We start from the raw sequence: 19,281 nt of genomic DNA, 5'->3' as shown, positions 1-19,281 counted from the left end.
GCTTAAAAGACAACCAACACTGGTGCGTCATGGGACTGAGGATTCTGGAATTTCAATTACTTTTGAGGAAGGGATTTTATTTAAAGTCAAATCTTTATTCAAAAGACAGTGAAGGGTTATAACTCTATACAGTTTGTGACAAAGAACAAGCAAAGGAAAAAGAAACAATTCTTACAAAAAAAAAAATGTATTTGTGTTCTCAAAACATGGAACTGTTTTACTGGTAGAGACAAAAATTTGAAAGGGACCCAGTTGCAACTTTAGGAAGTGTTTAGACGTGCGGAGCATTTAAATCAGCACAGAGAATGGCTGCCTGTGGGCCCCGTTGAGTGGCTGAGACTCCAACAAGGCCAGTGTATGTAAATGACAGGCGCACAGGATGCCATGTCGCCCCGCCCTGAACACGCCCCCTTGAGACGGCCCCGCCCCCTTGAGACGGCCCCGCCCCCAGGCAGCGCGCCTTCGCAGGCAGGGACATTCCCTTTCCGGCAGGAGGGTGACAGGGCTGAGCTGCTGTCCCGTGGCCTCAGACGTCAGGGATGGAGTGGTCCATGGTGTGGTGGAGCAGGGTCGGGGACAACCTAGATACAGTAACGACAGTCGCCAAAACTGGCAACACCTTCTCCCCCTGCCCCCAAAAACCTGTGCCTCCCTTGCCTCACCCCAAGTTACCAGAAGCCCCTGGCTCCCGTGAAGGGAAGCGAGGGGAGGAGAGCAGAGGCTCTGCAGAAGAGGAGAGGAGGCCGGTGGCCAGGAGGTGGGGAGGTGAGGGGGGCGGGCGGGGGAAGGGAGGGAGGAAGGTGAGGGGGGCGTCTGGAGGAGGGCAGCCTTACTTTTTGACCATGTGCTCGTAGATGACAGTGGGGATGATGGTCAGGGTGATGACATTCCCGGCGGTGGCCAGAATCTCTGTGACTTCTTTGTCCTGTTAAAGAGGTGAGTGAGTGGTCACCTTGGGGACCAGGGGCAACTCTGAGGCACCTCTGTGAAGTGGTCAGCGTGGCCCTGCTGGAGTCCACCACTGACAATGACGGTAGGGAACAGGCTGCCCCTTGAGTGAGGGTGGCAGGGCCCCAGCTCAAGCAAGAATGTGGGCCTCCCATCTGAGGCTCTCTCAGTAAAATGGACTCACCTCTCCTACCCTCACCTCGAGGACCTGTGTGGGCCTGACACCGAACGGCCTCACAGACATGACTTCCCCCAAAGAGCCCCGGGAATCCCACCAAACACGTGTGTGCTGTCTCCCAGGCCCCAGTGACACTGGGATTCTTACCCCAAAGCAGAAAGAGAACCACGCTGCAGTGGGGGGGCAAAGGGGGACAGTAGACACACCCACCCACCCTCTTCTCTGGGCTCCTGTCGGCCTGAGCCGAGCCTGTGGGGTACCTCTTCCTCTTACATCTTGTTGACCAGTAAAAAGAAAGGCCTGCAGAAGCCGTTCAGATAGTGGGGAGCACAAGACACGAAAAGCACCTACATAGAGTATGCCACGAACGCTAAGGCCACGAGACGAGCCTCTGGCCCTTACTCGGAGACCGTGACCTTTACTTTACATAGATCTCCGACCAGGCTGTGTGCTTTCCTAGATGTGCCAGGATCAACGGGAGATGTGCTAGATGGGACTAGACCGTCAAGCACAGGGGAGAAGATGTGTGACAAGAGTGACCTGGAGATGGCCCTTATGAGAGAGGAGCAGTGGAGCCAAGACTGTCATCTGTGGGGTGAGATAGCATCCCCCCCAAGCCACCTCCACCTGCCTACGAGCCCCAAAGCCCTGGATGCCCAAGGAGGGGGGACCCTCACTCTAAATCACAACGGGCATTAAGAACCACTCTCAGTCCTGGTGGCATCAGTCAGGATAAAGCACTCTCACTTGTCCAGGGACCAGAAGCCATGTGACTCATCCTCCTCTGGGGTCCATTCCCCGAAGGCTCCCACCCTGTCCCACCACCACCACCTGTCATCGCACCTCTGGCCTTCATGCGTAAGTAACAACAGCGAGTATTTACTGGGCACTTAGTGTCTGCACCGTCCTCGGAGCTCTCGTACCTTTGTCTCATTGAATCCCTGCTGCAGCCTCAGGATGAGGACTGAAGCTGGGGTGAGGGCAGCAGCCACCCACAGACACGAACCTTCCCACCACCTCTCGATCTCCCAGCCCCTGAGGCCCTGGGATGGAGCCACGCTCCGCCTTGCTTACCTTCAGCCCTATGACATTTTGCCCATTCACCTCGCACACATAGTGGTTGGTGAGGAGCCCATTACGGGCTGCAGAACTCCCTTTGACCAAAGAGATGATCTTCCCCTTCTTGATGACGAAGCCGACATGGCCTGTGCTGTCCTTGTGCATGGTGATGGTCCGCTGGAACGGCCTGGCAGGGAGGGACAGTGAGCTGGGCCTGGGGCATAACCAAGGGCAGACAGACAGGCTCCTGGGACCCGGGTGCTCACCTGTCCCGAACGACTATGACGATCTTCTCGGCCGATGCCTTCTTCACCACCTGGTGGGCTTTGTCCGTGCTCCACCCAGCACAGTCACGTCCATCAATCTGCAGAATCTGGTCCCCAAAGCGCAGCCCCACCAAGGACGCAGGGGTGTTGGCCTGGACCAGCTGCACGAAGAGCCCCTGAAGGAAGTGAGCCCCGCAGTCAGTTCCCCCAGCCCATCCTGAGCCCAGGTGCCTCCTCCTGGGCTGCTGCTTGCCTCTTGATCTTCTCAGAGCCTACTGGGCCCTGGGGCTGTAACTCTGTACAGTAACATACAGGGTACCCATTTTCCTGGTAAGGAAACGGGCCACACAGCTAGGAAGCAACAGAGTCAGGAATTCAGGAGTTTTCCCGGTTACTCAGATGATAAAAAATCTGCCTGCAATGCAGGAGACTCGGTCAGTCCCTGGGTTGGGAAGATCTCCTGGAGAAGGGCATGGCTACCCACTCCAGTATTCTTGCCTAGACAATTCCATAGACAGAGGAGCCTGGCGGGCTACAGTACATGAAGTCGCAAAGAGTTGGACATGACTGAGCAACTAACACTTTCAGGAATTCCAACTAGTGGCTGCATCCCCAGTCACCAGACTACAAGGCCTCTCACACTGGCATCTGAGCCAACACCCCCACACCCCTCGCCTTCCACTGTCTGCAGAAAGCCTCCCAGAAGCCGGATCCCTGTGAGTGAGGAGCAAGGAGGCATGAAGTCCCAGGAGGGGCAAGTGGAGGATCCCTGGCACAACCTAGAGCAAGCCCTAGTGCCTTATGGGAGGGGATGGAGAGGACGAGCCTGCCTAGGGCTCAGGTGGGCCTTGGCTCCCGCCCCGCGCAGCACCTTTCTGACTGTGGTCCACGGTCTCCCGCTGGTGGACGATGTGGCCAGAACCCCGGAGGCACGCGGGGGAGCGCGGGCAGCCTCGGCCGCGGGCGAGCTCTCCCTCTGCGTTCCGCGGGGCCCCTACCCTCCTCTCCCGCCCGACCCCAGCCCCACCTTGTCGATGGCCTGCAGCCGCAGCCCTGTCTTGCCACGCTCGTCCTTGCATAGGTGGATCTCGCGCACCCCGGGCTTGATCTCCGCACGCAGCGCGCCTAGGCTGTTCCCGGACACCGGCGCCACCACCTGGCCCGGCGAGGGGCCCGAAACCGCTGCCTGCAAACCACAGGGGAGCAAAGGTCAGCCAGCGCCGTGGGGCCTCGTGCCTCAAGGGCCCAGGCGGAAAAAAAAAAAAAAAAGGCCCAGGCGTGGGAGCGGGGATTGGGAAAAGAGAAGGGGGTGCACCCTGAGCCACAGCCCACCGCAGACCACGCACGCACTTCCCTCCTGCGGGCAAGAGGACACATGGCGCCATGAAGCCACTAGGGGGCGTCAAAGTCCACACTCCCCCCCCCCCCCCCCCCCCCCCCCCCCCCCCCCCCCCAAAACACAGCCCAGGAAAATAGAGACGGGAGGACAGGTGTGTATTATAGAAAAAGGGTCCTCATTTTCCAAGACAACTTGGTGTCAGGAGAACCTTTTAAAATCCACTTAAAAATAAAAAGATTCACAAAAAATAGTGAACAATGAGGGGGTAAAGGAGCTCAAGTTGATTTCTGCCTTGAAAAAAATTATGTCAAAAGTATCAAGATGAGTGAATACTAACCCACCCCCAAAAGATCTGGAATAAGGCAAAGGTGTCCACTCCCACCACTACTGTTAAATACAGTAATGGAAGAACTAGCCAGATCAATAAGGCAAAGAAAGGAAATAAAAGACATATAGATCAGAAAAGAAAACATAAAATGGTCCCTATTTTCAGATGAGATGATACTTTACTAGAAAAGTGCAAAGAATCTACAGATAAACTCCTAGAACTCATAAGTGAGTTCAACAAGGTCACAGGACACAAGACCAATGCATACCAAAAAAATCAATTGTACTTCTAGATACTAACAATGAATACATGGAAACTGAAATTAAAAATACAATACCACTTACAACCGCTCAAAAAAAAAGAAAGAAATACTTAGGTGTGGAGCTAATAAAACATATACAGGAATTGTACACTGGAAAAGACAAAACACTGATAAAGGAGATGAAAGAAGTGAAGTGAAATGAAAGTCGCTCAGTCGTGTCCGACTCTTTGCGACCCCATGAAATATACAGTCCATGGAATTCCCATCACATCATCATATGATATTTCTACCTCTAGATAAAATAAACTGAAATAACCTCAGTAGGATAGATATTAGTAGAAAACAGTGAAGTTATTAAAAAGAGAAATTTTGAGTACTCATTACTGTTGTTTTTAATGTATTGTGAGTTTGAAAGTGAAAGTCGCTCAGCCAGCCATGTCCGGCTCCTTGAGACCCCATGGATGAATTCTCTAGGCCAGAATACTGGAGTGGGTAGCCTTTCCCTTCTCCAGGGGATCTTCCCAACCCAGGGATTGATCCCAGGTCTCCTGCATTGCAGGCAGATTCCTTACCAGCTGAGCCACAAGGGAAGCCCAAAAATTCTGGAATGGGTAGCCTATCCCTTCTCCAGTGGATCTTCCTGACCCAGGAATCAACCCGGGGTCTCCTGCATTGCAGGTGGATTCTTTACCAACTGAGCTATCAGGGAAGCCTGATCAAGGGTTTAAATAAACAAAGAGATATTTTGTATTGATGGATCAGAAAAACTAGGTGAAGCTGTCAACTGTCTGCAAGTTGATATACATAGTTAATACATTTCCTATCACAGTCTCTATGTTTTATAGATACAGGAAAGGTTAATCTAAACTTTACATTGAGAACACAAAGGAACTAGAATAGCTAAAACTATTCTGACAAAAAGGAAAAAACAGGAGAAATCACTCTGCCAAATTTCCGGACTTTCTATATAGCTACAGTAACCAAGATAGGGTGATGTTGGGGAGAGACAGACCTTTGGAGCAGAAGAGAGAATATCCAAAAATAGCCTCACCAAGTAGGGGCAACTGCTTCTTAACAGAGGTGTGAGAACAATTCAGTGGAGACAGAAGAGTCTTTTCAGCAAATGGCCTGGGAGCAACTGAATATCCATAGGCAAAATATGAATCGTGACCTCATGCCTGATGCAAAGATTAACTCAAGTTCAATCATAAATTTAAACAAAAACTATAAAAGTTTTAGAAGTAAAAGGGAAATTTTTTCAGAACCTAGAGCTCAGTGAAGTTTCTTAGGACACCAAGGCATGATCCACAAAGAAAAAAAATCAATAAATTGGACCTTATCAAAACTGAAAACTTTTTGTTCTGCAATAAACTCTTTTAATACAATGAAAGGAGAAGTTACACAGTGGGAGAAAATATTTACAAATCAAATGACAAAGGACATTAGAATAAGGGCTCAAAAGTTGACTTTAAAAAAAAATCCATTTAGAAAATGAGCAAAATATGTGAATAAACATTTTATCATAAAGAATATATGGCTGATAAATAAGCACATGAAAAGATGTTCAACATCACTAGCCATTAGGAAAGTGCAAATGAAAACCACAATAAGACATTGCTACACACCCACATGAGTAAAATTTAAAATAGTGATAATATCAAATGCTGGCAAGGATGTGCCAACAAAACACTCATGCATTGTTGGCAGGAAAATAAAATAATACAGCCGCTCTGAAAATTGTTTGGCACTTTCTTTCTAAGAAAATTAGCCATACAAGTATTACACTGCTTAGGAATTGCACTCCTGGGCGTTTATCCCAGAGAAACAAACACTTATGTCTGTACAAAAATCTGTACACAAACATCTGTAATATCTTAGTTTATAATAGACAAAAACTGGAAACAACCAAAATGTCCCTCAAGAGGTTAAACAAACTGAGCTATAGCTACCCCATGGAACGCAATCCTGCAATAAAAAGGAGTGAACTGTTGGAACAGGCGACAGCCTGGAAGGATCTCCAGGGCACGATGCTGAAAGAGCCCATCTGAAAAGGTCAAACACCATGTGAGTTCACTTACATAACCTTCTGAAATGATCAAATTATAGGGGCAAAAACACACTAGTGATTGCCAAGGGGCTGAGGATGCTGAAGGGGAGGCTGGGCATGATTATAAAGGGGGAGCACAAGACAGACTTTTGTGGTGATGATGTAGTGCTAGATCTTGAATGTGCTGGTGGCTGCAGGTGATAAAAGGACACAGAACCTTAGACACACATTGTACCAATGTAAAATGCCTGGTTTTGACGTTATAGTACAGTTACATAAAATGGAACCACTGGGGAAACTGGGTGAAGAGTACAAAGGACTTCTCTGTCTTGGCAACTTCCTGATTGAATCTCCGATTACTTAAAAACTTAAACTAAAAATAATTAAAAATTTTAATTATGAAAGTGCACTATCTGTCATATTTTATTTTTTTATCAAATGTAGGTTGTCTAGGGTATTGACCAAAGAGAGATCAATCAATGGATTAAAATTGGACAATGCGACCTACTTTGCTTCCTGTGTGTGCTTCCCTATGTGACTGTCAAGGGTGTCATTTTGGCGAAACACTCCAGGGTGTCACCAGCTTTGCTCAGAATCCCACATGTCCTCATCCTTGTTGATTTCTCCTGTAAAATCCCCATTTGTCAGTGTGGCAGCTCTCATCATCACTTCCATCAATCTCATGAAATCCCGCAGTCTTACCAAGATTTGTATTTGCACTTTGCAATCTATTTGCACTGGACCAGCACAGTGGACCAACCAGGAATGTTGAAGCTGATGGGGAGACAGTTTGGGACTGATTCTATAAGTGAATACATTTTCAGGAGTGAATATTTCTATGTTATGGTTTTTTTTTTTTTTTCTCCCTGAAGCCATGGAGAACAAGAATCAAGGATTTTTATTTCATTTGGGGACTGGGGGCTGACAAGCTCCTCCTCACAGACTCTGCCTAACTATGCAGCTGCTTGCAAGTCACAGGCAGCCCCTCACTAGAAGCACCCGGGCTCAGGCCAGGTTTAATGTCCTCCCTTCTCATCCAGCAGGCTTAGATCAGCAGGTCAGAGGTCAAAGGGCAGGCAATGGCCCTCTAGCCCCAAGGCCTGCAGGAAACCATGAAACCCCACAGCACTTCTCATGAAGGTTCAAAATGAAACGTGTCATCAAGAAACAGAGCCTCAGGGATGCTAGAGAGAGGAGATTCAAGTCTGTTTAAATGGCAAGACCAAGGAAGGAGGGCCCGCATCAGGCAAGAGAAAAATACCTACACTGGCACCTTCTGGAGTCTGAGGCAGGCTCTGCTGGACTTCTTGGCTGGAGAGGGAAAGACCCATATAGTTTTCCAATTCTGCCAGGTTAGGGTACAAAACTGATGGGAAGGGAAGGGGGAGAAAAGAAAGATGTTACTCTGGCCATGAGCTTAGCCACACCTGCCTGGTCCCAAGGGGTCACGCATCTTTGTTAAGAAATAAAAGGGCTCGTGATGCTGTTTACTCCCAAGAATGCAGTATATTCTTGAGATGGCTCTGCAGCCCTGGGAACACTCGCTGGCAACGTGGGTCCTCCTCCCCTTAGGTGGTCTGCTTTCCCCAGGAGCAGCCTGGGACACAGAGTCCCTCACGGATCACTTTGGTGTTCAGCTCAGTTGACTTTATTTGGCACCAGCCGACGCAGAGGCAGCTCTGGGAAACTGCACGGTGAGGAGGAGAGGAGCTGGGCCTGAGCTCAAGTTTGCTACCACAGGACCAGAGTCAAGATAGCCAGAGCAGCTCCAGGGCCACCGCATACATCCTGGTCTCCTTGGTGGCCCTAAGTCAGGGCTATCGGGGCCCTCACAAGGTCACAGCTTTTCAGTGTCCCCCTCAAAGTAGAGGGGACAACTGTACACAGTGCCCATGGCTCGGTGGCAGGCAAGAGGCAGGCTCTCGGAAATGGCCAGCAGAAGTCACTCTCGGCAGGAAGCACCCCATCCGCATCACTCACCTGGAGGCTGGGAGTCCCCTTTGCCCCTTGCTGGCAGGGCGGGCATCCTGGGTACGGCTCTGGCCTGGGCCTGGGGATGGAAGGGGAGTGCCGGTCAGCTGTGGTCAGAACCCCAGAGCCCTTGGGGCTTGGGGCTCCCTGATGCTGGGGGTCAGGGCAATAGGTATGCTCGTGGCCTGAGCAGATATCCAACCCTTCAATAAATGTGGCTTCGAACACCTCCATGCCTCAGGAGGGAGGTTCTCCCAGGGGCCCACAACCCACTGAATGTCACAACTCATTTACTACCTGCGGTGGCCAAGGTAATTGTCAGTCTAAAAGCCCCCGGTTCCCAAAAACCACTAAGACCTCACACAGGATGGAAGGAGGAAAGGGCTTCTGGGGGCTGAGGAGGCCAAACACCATAGCCACAGGGTTTACCCTGGAAGCTTGCCCTAGAGCATGGGGTCTGCACGACCCCCGAGGGAGGAAGCACTGGGACCGAGCGAGCTCCAGACACAGGCCTGCCTGTAGCTGCTCCTCTCCTCCACCTGCTGTGGTCCCACTGCCTCGGCCTCTGGACTCCTGCTCTGCCCAGCAGGCCCTGCCCTGGGGACCGGCATGCCTTGGGGCCAATAAGGAACTCCCAGGGGCCTCCAACCTTGATCCAAGACAGGCCTCCCTTAGCCATCCCGGGGTAATCCCGAAGCCCCGTCGGGGGACCCGGGCTAACAGCCTGAAAGCTTACCTGCATGGCTTGGTCCACCTTCAGGTCCTCCAGAGATGGGTACAGCGTGGCCATGGTTGCTCTTTGGAACACCCTGCAGGGCACAGAGCGGGGTGCTGAGGGTGAGAGGAGGCAGAGACAGTGCCCCTCAGCACTCTCAGAATGAGAAAGATGGCAGGAAGGGTATTATTATTATTATACTACTGTTACATTATTATACATAATACATATGACATATCATATATATTATACATTGTCATATATTATATAATATATATTCTATTGTTATATATTTATATATTATATAATAATATATTATTATATTATACCAGTTATATAATAGGTATTATTATCCCCATTTTAGAGATGGAGGAGCTGGGATTGAGCCAGAGTCTGTTTGGTTCCCAAGCCCATGTTCTCCACTCCTGCAAAATCCCATCCCACCATGTTCAGCCGACTCTGGGCTTTAGAACCTGAACCCAGGGGTCACCCAGGACATGCTGACCAGGTAAAGCAGGACTGGGGGGCCATATCCTTCCCTGCCGTTTCAAAGGTCAGACAGCCTTACAAGATCTTATCACTCAAGACCTAAACCCAGTCCAGTTGGTGCACAGTGAGCACCTGCTGTATACCCAGCCAGCATTAGGGGTTTGTGCAGCATCCTCCCACAACTACTCGGGGTTCAGTCCAGTGTCAAGTGGGTGGGGACTTCATATTACAACAGAAAGGCAGCAGGCACTTTAGGATTCCTCCCCTGCCCCCCTACACCCCTCTCCATCTCTGGGCATTTGAGGCTTCACTGGCGAGTATTGATCTTGATCGTGATGAAGGCCAATGGAAACTCTTAAAAAACATGCACACAAACTGTAACAGAGTTTATATGCTCAGCAGAATATTGTTCAGAGGGATAAAGAAATGATGGGGGACCATAAGCATTTACTAAAAACCTTCTTACCTGTCGGGGAGAGAACCAGCAGGACCTTAGAGCAAGGTACCCAAAGAAATTGAAAGAAATTACCCACAGAAAAGCTTTATTTCCCCCCTAGATGCTATGTGAGCAAGGAGCGGTTTGTGTTTCTGGATTCTTCTCCATTTACCCACTAACACACTGGCTCCATCACATCTACCAGCCTTTGCTCAGCCAGTCCTCACCAGCTGGAAGCCCCTACGCCACCCTCCTGCCCTGGCTCCTCAAACAGTGAGGTCACCACTGCTCCCACCCAGGGCCCTGCCCTCAGCAGAGACTTCGGACCAGCCTCCCGTCTTGGACTCTTCAGTTGTCCTCAGTCTGTCTTCCCACCTGAACTGCAGTTCCTGGGGACCCAGGGGGACTCTATTCACTCTACTGGGCCCACATTCATGGACCAGGTTCAGAATCTCTGGGCATCTCCCCTGAGTGATCTCCAGGGGTCAAGGTCATCTCCCTCCATCGCTCTTCCTTGGCCTTTCTCTGCACCTGCTGCCTTAACACACATCAACTTTAAGCCTCCCCAATGACCCCGTACACACACCATCCCTTCTAGTCTGCCTATCCGCCCCATCTCCCCAATATTCCATCCCTAATCCTCACGCTGTCTTCCTCCGTCTCCCCACCCATCCCCACATTGTCCTCCTCCATCTCCACATTCTCCTGCAGGAACCACAACATCTACAATGAGTCAATTCGACTGCTGTTCTCCAGCCAAAAGGTCCTTTCTGTGTGAGTCTGGAACGCCATGGCCCTGCTTAAAGCCCACCCCCCACCCAATGGCTCCCCACTTTCAGAATCCAGTCCACACACCCTTTACGATTCCTCCAGAGATTGGAACCAGTGGCTCACAGGCCAGATGCAAACAGATGTTTGATCTTGCCAAGGACCTTATACATTCAAAATTAGCAGCCTAAATGTCTAGAACTCTAGACACTGCATTTAATAATCTAGTTTCACACTGCTCCTGAAAAACAGGACACTCTAGCAACCCTGGACCACTGCTGAGTGGCTACATCTGAGTCGTAGTCAACTCCCAGGCACCCCAGACCCCCTCAGCCTCTGTTGTCTCTTACATCAAGACCGATTTACTCATTGGCCCTGAGTCCCAATAGACATTTGCTTGCACCCCTGCCTAATTCCTGCTTTCTTTCTTTCCACACATCTTTCTCCCAACCCCCACCCTCAGCTTCAGCCACAATGAGCTACTTTTAGATCCTTGAATTAATTGAACTTTCTCATGTCCCCAGGCCTTTGCCTGTATTATTATGCCCTCTATCTGGCATACCTTTCTACTCCCTCTGCTCCCCACCTGGCTAACTTCCAATTATTTTCAAGTTCCATATCAGAGGGCTCTTCAGGAAACTTGCCTTGATGTTTGCTCCCCCTGCCCACACACCCACCTCCCCTCCCAACTCATGTTCTTAGTCTGTTGATCATTCACTGCTCCGAAGTTGCCTCTTGATCTACCTATTGGGAGTTCCAAATGGTCAGAAACTGGACTTTCTAATTTATTGTGGAGCCCCTAGCCCCTAGCGTGGACATCAACTCAATATTTCCAGAAGCAATGCATTCTGCCTGGGCTTCCACATTTCTCCTTGTAAAGTAAAGCGCTAAAATCTGGAAATATAAAATTCTCCACTTCTATCTTGTATGGGAAGAAAAAAAACAACAACAACTTGGCAATGCAAGAGCAGGAATCATACAAAAGCAACACTCAGCCAGGCCGGAGTCACAGCCTGCCGTTAGATGAGGTTGCACACACCTCTTGTTTCCCAACGTACCCATCCAGCTGGCTCACACTGCCTGCTTGGTTCCTGGGGACAGGCAGTTGCAGATCGTTGCCCTCACCTAGTATTTGGGGCAGAAATGACCATCTTAAGGAGAAAGGGATGGTCCAATGGGGAGAGGGAGACTGGCTCTGACCTGCTTTAAACCAGCTGGGGGGAGAGGCCCCTTTGCCTGTGGTCTTCCCTTTTGTGCACACACTCTAGGAGACTTGGCTCTTGGGACAGTCCTCAGAAGGTACCACCCATCAAAAACACCCTGGATCACACATGAGCTACAGATGTGAAAAGAAGAGGCATCCCTGCCCTGCTTTTTCAAACACCGAAGTAGCAGAGCTTTTATATCTGTAGCAGCTGCCATCTGGGCGAGCAGAAACTGAGATCCACTTCCTGGAGATCCTTTCCAGGCTGGGATCACACAACTCGTCCTCCGGGTCTGGGACACTTTCACCACTGCCATCTTCTCTGGGTCTCAACCAACGTTAGGGATCTGGGTGAAATCAAGAGGCAGGTGTTTCCCTGCCTTTTAGCAGTTCACAATATAGTGGGGAATGGCTCCCTGCCAGGAAATATGCATATCTCATTCAATTATCCATCTACTCACTCACACTATTTGAGTGTCCCTTGTGTGCCAGCAACCTTGGACCTGTTGGTTACGCAGATCCCTCTGCTGGGCACACCATCCTTCTCTGCATAGCGCTCTTTCAAGACTTAGCTCAAATGCGATTTCTCTGCTTGGCTTTTTCAGGCCATAGGACCCCTGGCTAGTTGGCTAGGTCTTCTTGTGTTCCCAAACTGACTGGTACCGCGTCTACTGTCAAGTTATTTATCATATTATACAATTACTATCTGGGTATCCCCTCATTCTGAACTCCAACTCAGAATGCCAGGGATTGTGTCCTGTTCATCACCCTATGCCTCCCCACTGAAACAGCACCCAGCACACAGATGCTGACAAAAATTGCTATTTGGCTGAATAGATAAGTGGTTTTCCAAGAAACAGACTGGAAATTTGCGTGGGCCTTCTTGGATGTCACAAGACTGAGGGGACACTACTAGCGTTTAGGAAGCAGGGAGTAGTGACCGGGACCTTTTGTAATGCACAGAACAGCTCATCACAACAAACTGCCCCGCACAAGTTTCCAATATCCCATCAAACCTTCATGGAAGCAACAAAAAAACCTGTGTATAACCTGTTTTATATACAAATACAATGAAACTTTCCCTGGTTTTATTTTTATTTTTTTAATTCTACCACTTTATTGCTACCAGCCCATCTCCCTCCACCCTCGTGCACACACGATCAGTCATGTAACCCCATGGACTGCAGCCCGCCAGGCTCCTCTGCCCATGGACTTTTCCAGGCAAGAATACTGGAGTGGGTTGCCATTTCCTTCTCCTCCCTGGTTTTAATATACAATATATCATCCAGAAATATATACACCAGCTTATCTGAGGAAGTTATTCTTGGTTTGGTTCACCATTTTGAAAAATCATTGTCAATTCTCCACAACACGGGTAGGTCACCAGAACACACTCGTGTGTGTCTGCACAGTCACTCCACGCCTGTATACAAATACATTTAAGCTTTGACTCAAGATGCCAAATATAAACTTTGGCAAAATTCAGCTGAATACTATCTATTAAATCCAAGGTGGCCCTAGAGGCAAAGAATCCACCTACAAGCAGACGATCCTGGTTGGATCCCTGGGTCGGGAATATCTCCTGGAGGAGGAACTGTCAGCCCGCTCCAGTATTCTTGCTGGGGGAATCCCATGGACAGAGGAGCCTGGCAGGCTACAGTCCATGGGATCCCAGAGAAGGACACGACTGAGCATCTGAGCACACAAATCCAAACTTCCTCATTTTAAGTTAGGTACAAGCGTCATCCGGTGTAACCCAGTCTGAGCTTTTACATAGTGAAGTGCATCTTCTTTTATTATATTTCTTTCATTGCCCTCATTTCTTCTTTACAGTGCAGACAGGGCAACATGCTGTTTTAGGGTTTTTTTTCAACTTGTTGCTATTCAGTCTCTCAGTCACGTCCGACTCTTTGCAACTCCATGGACTGTAGCGTAAGGCTTCCCAGGTGGTGCTAGTGGTAAAGAACCTGCTTGCCAATGCAGGAGGCATGAGAGACAGGGGTTCAATCCCTGGGTCAGGAAGACCCACTGAAGAAGGAAATGGCAACCCACTCCAGTATTCTTGCCTGGGATATCCCAAGAACAGAGGAGCCTGGCAGGCTACAGTCCATAGGGTCACAAAGAGTTGGACATGATCGAAGTGACTTAGCACAGACTGCGGCAGGCCAGGCTTCCCTGTCCTTCAATATCTCCCAGAGTTTACTCAAACGCATGTCCACTGAGTTGATGATGCCATTCAACCATCTCATCCTCTGCCGGCCCCTTCTCCTCTTGCCCTCAGTCTTTCCCAGCATCAGGGTCTTTTCCAATGAGTAGCTCTTTGCATCAGGTGGCCAAAGGAGTCAGCTTCAGCATCAGTCCTTCCAATGAATATTGAGGGTTGATTTCCTTTAGGATTGTCAAGTTTGATCGCTGCTATCCAAGGGACTCTCAAGAGTCTTCTCTAGCACTACAGTTCAAAACCATCAATTCTTCAGTGCTCAGCCTTCTTTATGGTCCAACTCTCACATCTGTACATGACTACTGGAAAAACCGTAGCTTTGACTAGGCGGACCTTTGTCAGCAAAGTGATGTCCGGGCCTTTTAATTCCTCTGCGTTTTTTTAATCCAGGTTGTACATCTGAAAATTCTCAGTTCACTTACTGTTGAAGCCTAGCTTGAAGGATTTTGAGCTTACTGTGTTAGCATGTGAAATGAGTGCAACTGTGCAATAGTTGGAACATTCTTTGGTATTGCCCTTCTTTGGGATTGCAATGAAAACTAACCTTTTTCAGTCCTGTGGCCATTGTTGAGTTTTTCCACATTTGCTGGCATATCAGTGCAGCACTTTAACAGCATCACCTTTTAGGATTTGAAATAGCTCAGCTGGAATTCCATCACCTACACTAGCTTTGTTCACAGCAATGCCTCCTAAAGAGGTGGGGGGGTGAATAGCCTCTCTGGACAAACCTACAAACCTACCCCCTCCCTCAGCCTCAATTTCCTGCTTTTTTTGGAAGCAGCCAGGCACACAACTCCGTGAATAGGAGGACCGGAGAAAGCGCCACAGGTCCCTAGGGCCTGTTCTTCACCCCAGCCCTGTTTCCTAACCTGTCCAACGATCGCTGATCAAAGATCTCCAAGACTCCCATTCTGACCCTCCTGTAGCTCCGAACTCTGCTCGGAATGAGAGAGGCGACCTCCCCTGGTTGCTATGGGTTACGGCAAAGCCTCTCGCCAGGCCGCTAGGGCGCGCTGCGGCGGCTAGAGCGCATGCGTCTCACCCATCCGGGGCTGCGCGCGGCTACGCGGCGTTCCCAGGGTGCTCCGCGGTTGTGGGTGGAAAATGGCAGCCTCCTCTGCGGGTAGTTGGTTCGGTGGGATCCTAGCGTCCCCTCGGCCTCTTGCTTTTTCCAGACGCTCGTGGCTGGCACCCACATCCACACACACACACACAAAATCAGGTAGAGCAGCAGAATAAGGCGTGGAAAGGCTCTATCGGGCTCCGCATAGCCTCTTTACCGGTGTGGAAGCTACGCGGATCAAATTGCGCTTTCAATGGGAACGTCTCCCTACACCTCCTCACGCCCCTGAGCGTTAGCCCATTAACGGCTTCCCGAAGGAGAGTGGGTGCGGCTGAACCCTCCCCTGACTGATAGGATTCCGTTCTCAGGCAGCTGTGGGAGGGAGGAGGGCAAAGTTGACACGCCTGCGCTCCGGCCTGCCTGTCGCTCTTTAGGAAGACGGAAGAGGAAGAAACCTCGCTTCCTTAGGTTTCGGAAGCACCTTGGATCCCCGAGTATTTCCCACCCACTGAGACGTCACCTTCCCAAGCTTCTTGTCCCGCCCTGACTTCCTGTCCCGGTGCTCCGCCCCAGGAAGATTCACCCTGGGATCCCACCCGAGAATGACTGAGGGCCTGCCGCTCGGCGTGAGGGTCTTGGGCTTAGCCTGGCAGATCACTTCCCACAGCAAAACGACCCACTGCTCGTTATTAGAGATTCGGGCAGGTGGGTCTGTGGGGTGCAGGATAAAAGCCTGGGGCAAGGGGGAAGGCCTCCCGGAGGAAGCCAAGGAACACAGACTGGACTGTGAAGAATGGAGGTTCCAGAGGAGGAGAGTGGAGTATGTTACTCCAGGGATGGGAGGCATAGACCCAAGAGTCCAGCCGCCTTCCAGGTCTTTACTACCTCCCGCTGGTTGAAACTAATTTTTCCCAGTTTTGCTGCCCCTCTACAGTGACCCCACCAAATGCACCCCGTGGTCAGAGCCAGAAACGTGGGAGTTAGCCTTGGCTCCTGCCCTCCAGCCTACCCATTTCCTACCCTCAGAGTAAAATCTCCGACTTCATCTTGATATTCAAATCTCCCTGACCTGACTCCAGGTACCTTCTCCACTGACTCCTGATAACCTCACTCTTGTGCACTTACCCTGCATTTCATTCATTCTAGACTCCTGTTGATCCTAACTCAACTTGCTAGTTCTTGCCTCTGTGCTTTTACAGGTGCTGTTCCCGCTGTCTTGAATGCCATTCACATCTCCCCTGCCCCCACCACTTTGTTCATCTGGTGAACTCACTTTACCCCCAAATTCCCCCAACCAGACACAGATAAGCAAGTCTCCCTTTTCTAAACCACAGAATCTCATACTCATTCCACTACTAATCTCACCTTTCAATCCACTACTGTTTTTTAAGCACCTACTGTGAGCAAGGTCTGCATTTTCTGAGTTGGATGTCCACTACTCTGTATTTGTTTGCCTGTCTCCCTCTGTGGTGAGGAATGTTGTTCACTTCTGAAGCCCTAGTGCTGTGCCCACTCCCTGGCACACAGCAGAGGTCCAATTACTGTTTCTTGAAATGGAAGCAGATTCAAGGGAAAGACAAAAAGTTCCAAAAAGACCTTTGAAGAAAAACCCTGGGCCTAGAAAGGGCGATAAAACAGTGCCCTGATGAAGTAGATGGAAAGGCTGGCTCCTGTAATGACAATGGAAGAGTTTGCTCAATATGATGCTGGTGATTTCCTACAATTAATTGACTCCTGTGAAAGGAAAGAACCCATCTAACCTAGCTCACCCAGAGAAATGTTCTTCTCCCACGGCATTTTCCACAATTTCCATCTCTGAGCTTCTGTACTTTGTTGTATTCTGAGTGATAGCAACTCCCACAACCGAGCAGCAATCAGGTTCTCAGAGACCAGCAGGGCTGAAAAGGGGTCACCAGCCCCCATCTTTGGGCTTTGAAATGAGAACACTTTGTTCCAAAGAGCTGACACTACGGGACACCCACTTGTTCCTGTGGACAACTCATCCATCCTTTAGAAGACAGTGTGCGGGAGGGAAGCGTGGGTTAGGGTGTCAGAGGAATAGCTCCTGGAAGGCCAAATTAGCCCAGGGATGTGGTGAGCTGGAAAAGAAGAGGCTGTTGCTAGGCCACCAGCTTATACCCCCCTCCCTCTCTCAGGCTGTACTGCCTGCTGGAGAAAAACTGTGAACTTCTTTCAAGGAGTGTGGATGCTTCTGAACCCAGGCACAGGAGAGGCAGAATGTGAGCAAGGACCTTGGAGGCAGGCAGGATGGGTTCAGACTGATGTGCTCTGGCTGGAGAGCAAGCATGGACAAGTCCCTTCCGCATGTCATTTCTTCCTTTGTAATATGAATAACAATACTTGCATCACAGAGTTGTTGTGGAGGTTAAAAGATTCTTAAGAAGAGATGTGTACAGAAAGTACTACCATAATAAAGGGCATGCAGTAATCGTTAGCTGTTGTTCATTCAGTATATTCACTTAGCACCTAAGTCCCAGTACTGTTCTAAGTACCGGTAATAAGGCAGGGAACAAAAGAAAACCTGCCTTTGAATGTCACCTAGCTGGATAAATAAGTGCCTCTGCAAGTGTTAGGTAGTTAGGTGGTTAGGGAAGTGATAGGGAGTGAAGGATAGAGCCTGGATGTCCAGAAGAGCCTTCTTGCTGGGGGTGGGGGCCACAAGTGGCCTAAATGGGGAAGGAAGAGCAGTGAGGCTTAGGGCACAGCCACTGCAGTGGTCCTAAGGTCAGAGTGCCTATTCTGTTTAGGGAATGTCTGACCAATGAGACTGAAGTCAGTTGTTCAGAGGGGAAGTAGTAGGACAGAAGCTTGGAGAGGTGGTGAGAGAGACTGGATCCTTTACGGCCTGTGGGTCGTGCTGAGGACTTGGCATAGACTTTTGTGAGATGGGAGCCAGCCACTGGAGAATGTTGAGCAGCAGAATGACATGGTCTGACTTTCATTTGGAAGACAGAAGAGGGAGCACGAGTGAACAGAGAGCCCAGGCTAGAGGCGATGGTGGTACAGTTGTTAGTAGTTTGGACCACCGTGTGTACAACAGCCAGTGCAGTGCCTGCCCAGCACATAGCAGCCCCGTCTTAAGCACCATTTCCTGAGGCTAGCTGTGTGGAGACATGCTCCTTATATCCGTGACCTCATTCAGTTTCCCCAGCTGTGTGGGAGTCCCCACAGGAGGAAACCAGTTCTTGGGTCAGGCCACTGGCCCAGTCCCCCAGCAGGTTCTCCTTCCTTGGTAGGGAGCTTGTTGATGGAAACAGCTTCAGGCAGAGAAGTAAGTAACAGAAACTGAAGCCTGCATTCAGTTCCTTGCAGAGATTGCTCTTTGGTTTCCCAGGGGCCCATTTCAAGGAACAAAGTGTGGGTCCCGTCCCTGTGATCACTGTCCCAAGCAGTCAGAAGGAGCCTGGATGGAGCCCTAGTGATGTCTGGATAAAGATCACCTATCCTTGAACCTGGCCCAGGGCCGGGCTCAGAAGAGGAAACCCCAGTTCACATTTCACTGCCAGAGAGAGGCACCTTGAGAAGAATAGGCCTGGAAGTCCCAGAAGGGTCGAAACAGGGAAAGAAGAGAGGTGACCCCCCCGCCGAGGGGCCCTGCGCCCGGCTCTTACCTGTAGTCAGGTGCTGCTGCTCGTCCTTCTCCAGCCCCTGCTGACGGACTCTGGTCCCCTCCCTGGAAAGTGGTGGCCCTTGTCCCAGCTGGGTTCCTGCTCCCTGGTCAGCTGACTCACCCAGACCTGGGATGGGCCCAAGTAAGTTCCTGCAGCTGGGTCAACCTGCCCGAGGTCACCAGGTTCAGAGGAGGGTTTTGGCCTTAGTCTAGATGTAGAAATGGGGCTAGGGGCTCACAGCTCCTGTCGGGGCGGGGGTATGAACCAGACTTCTTGATCTTGAGGAAATCAGACTTGGATAGGACACCTACTCCTCTAAACATGAAGGTAGTTTGATGGGTCTTAAAAAATGGCC

The 19,281-nt window shown here is 50.1% G+C and overlaps 1 protein-coding gene across 6 annotated transcripts; it reads right to left on the bottom strand.

The window, feature by feature from the left end:
• Window positions 1–64: 64 nt before the first annotated feature.
• SDCBP2 (syndecan binding protein 2) lies at window positions 65–19,050 on the bottom strand. Of its 6 annotated transcripts, none has more exons than XM_043480343.1 (9): window positions 18,927–19,050; window positions 9,135–9,207; window positions 8,408–8,477; window positions 7,693–7,793; window positions 3,479–3,637; window positions 2,452–2,627; window positions 2,201–2,372; window positions 834–925; window positions 65–581 (listed from the first exon to the last, which is right to left on the bottom strand). In XM_043480343.1, exons 2-9 carry the CDS (start codon window positions 9,186–9,188, stop codon window positions 527–529), a joined length of 879 nt encoding a protein of 292 aa, XP_043336278.1. In that variant the 5' UTR covers window positions 9,189–9,207; window positions 18,927–19,050; the 3' UTR covers window positions 65–526. The 6 variants fall into 6 exon arrangements, with proteins under 6 accessions (XP_043336278.1, XP_043336280.1, XP_043336281.1 ...); XM_043480345.1 differs by lacking the exon at window positions 18,927–19,050 and adding an exon at window positions 15,512–15,739; XM_043480346.1 differs by lacking the exon at window positions 18,927–19,050 and adding an exon at window positions 15,274–15,505.
• Between the last annotated feature and the right edge of the window lie 231 nt (window positions 19,051–19,281).

The sequence above is a fragment of the Cervus canadensis genome, chromosome 10, assembly GCF_019320065.1.
Source record: "Cervus canadensis isolate Bull #8, Minnesota chromosome 10, ASM1932006v1, whole genome shotgun sequence".
Taxonomy (NCBI): Eukaryota; Metazoa; Chordata; class Mammalia; order Artiodactyla; family Cervidae; genus Cervus; species Cervus canadensis.
This window is presented reverse-complemented; position numbering and strand designations above follow the sequence as displayed.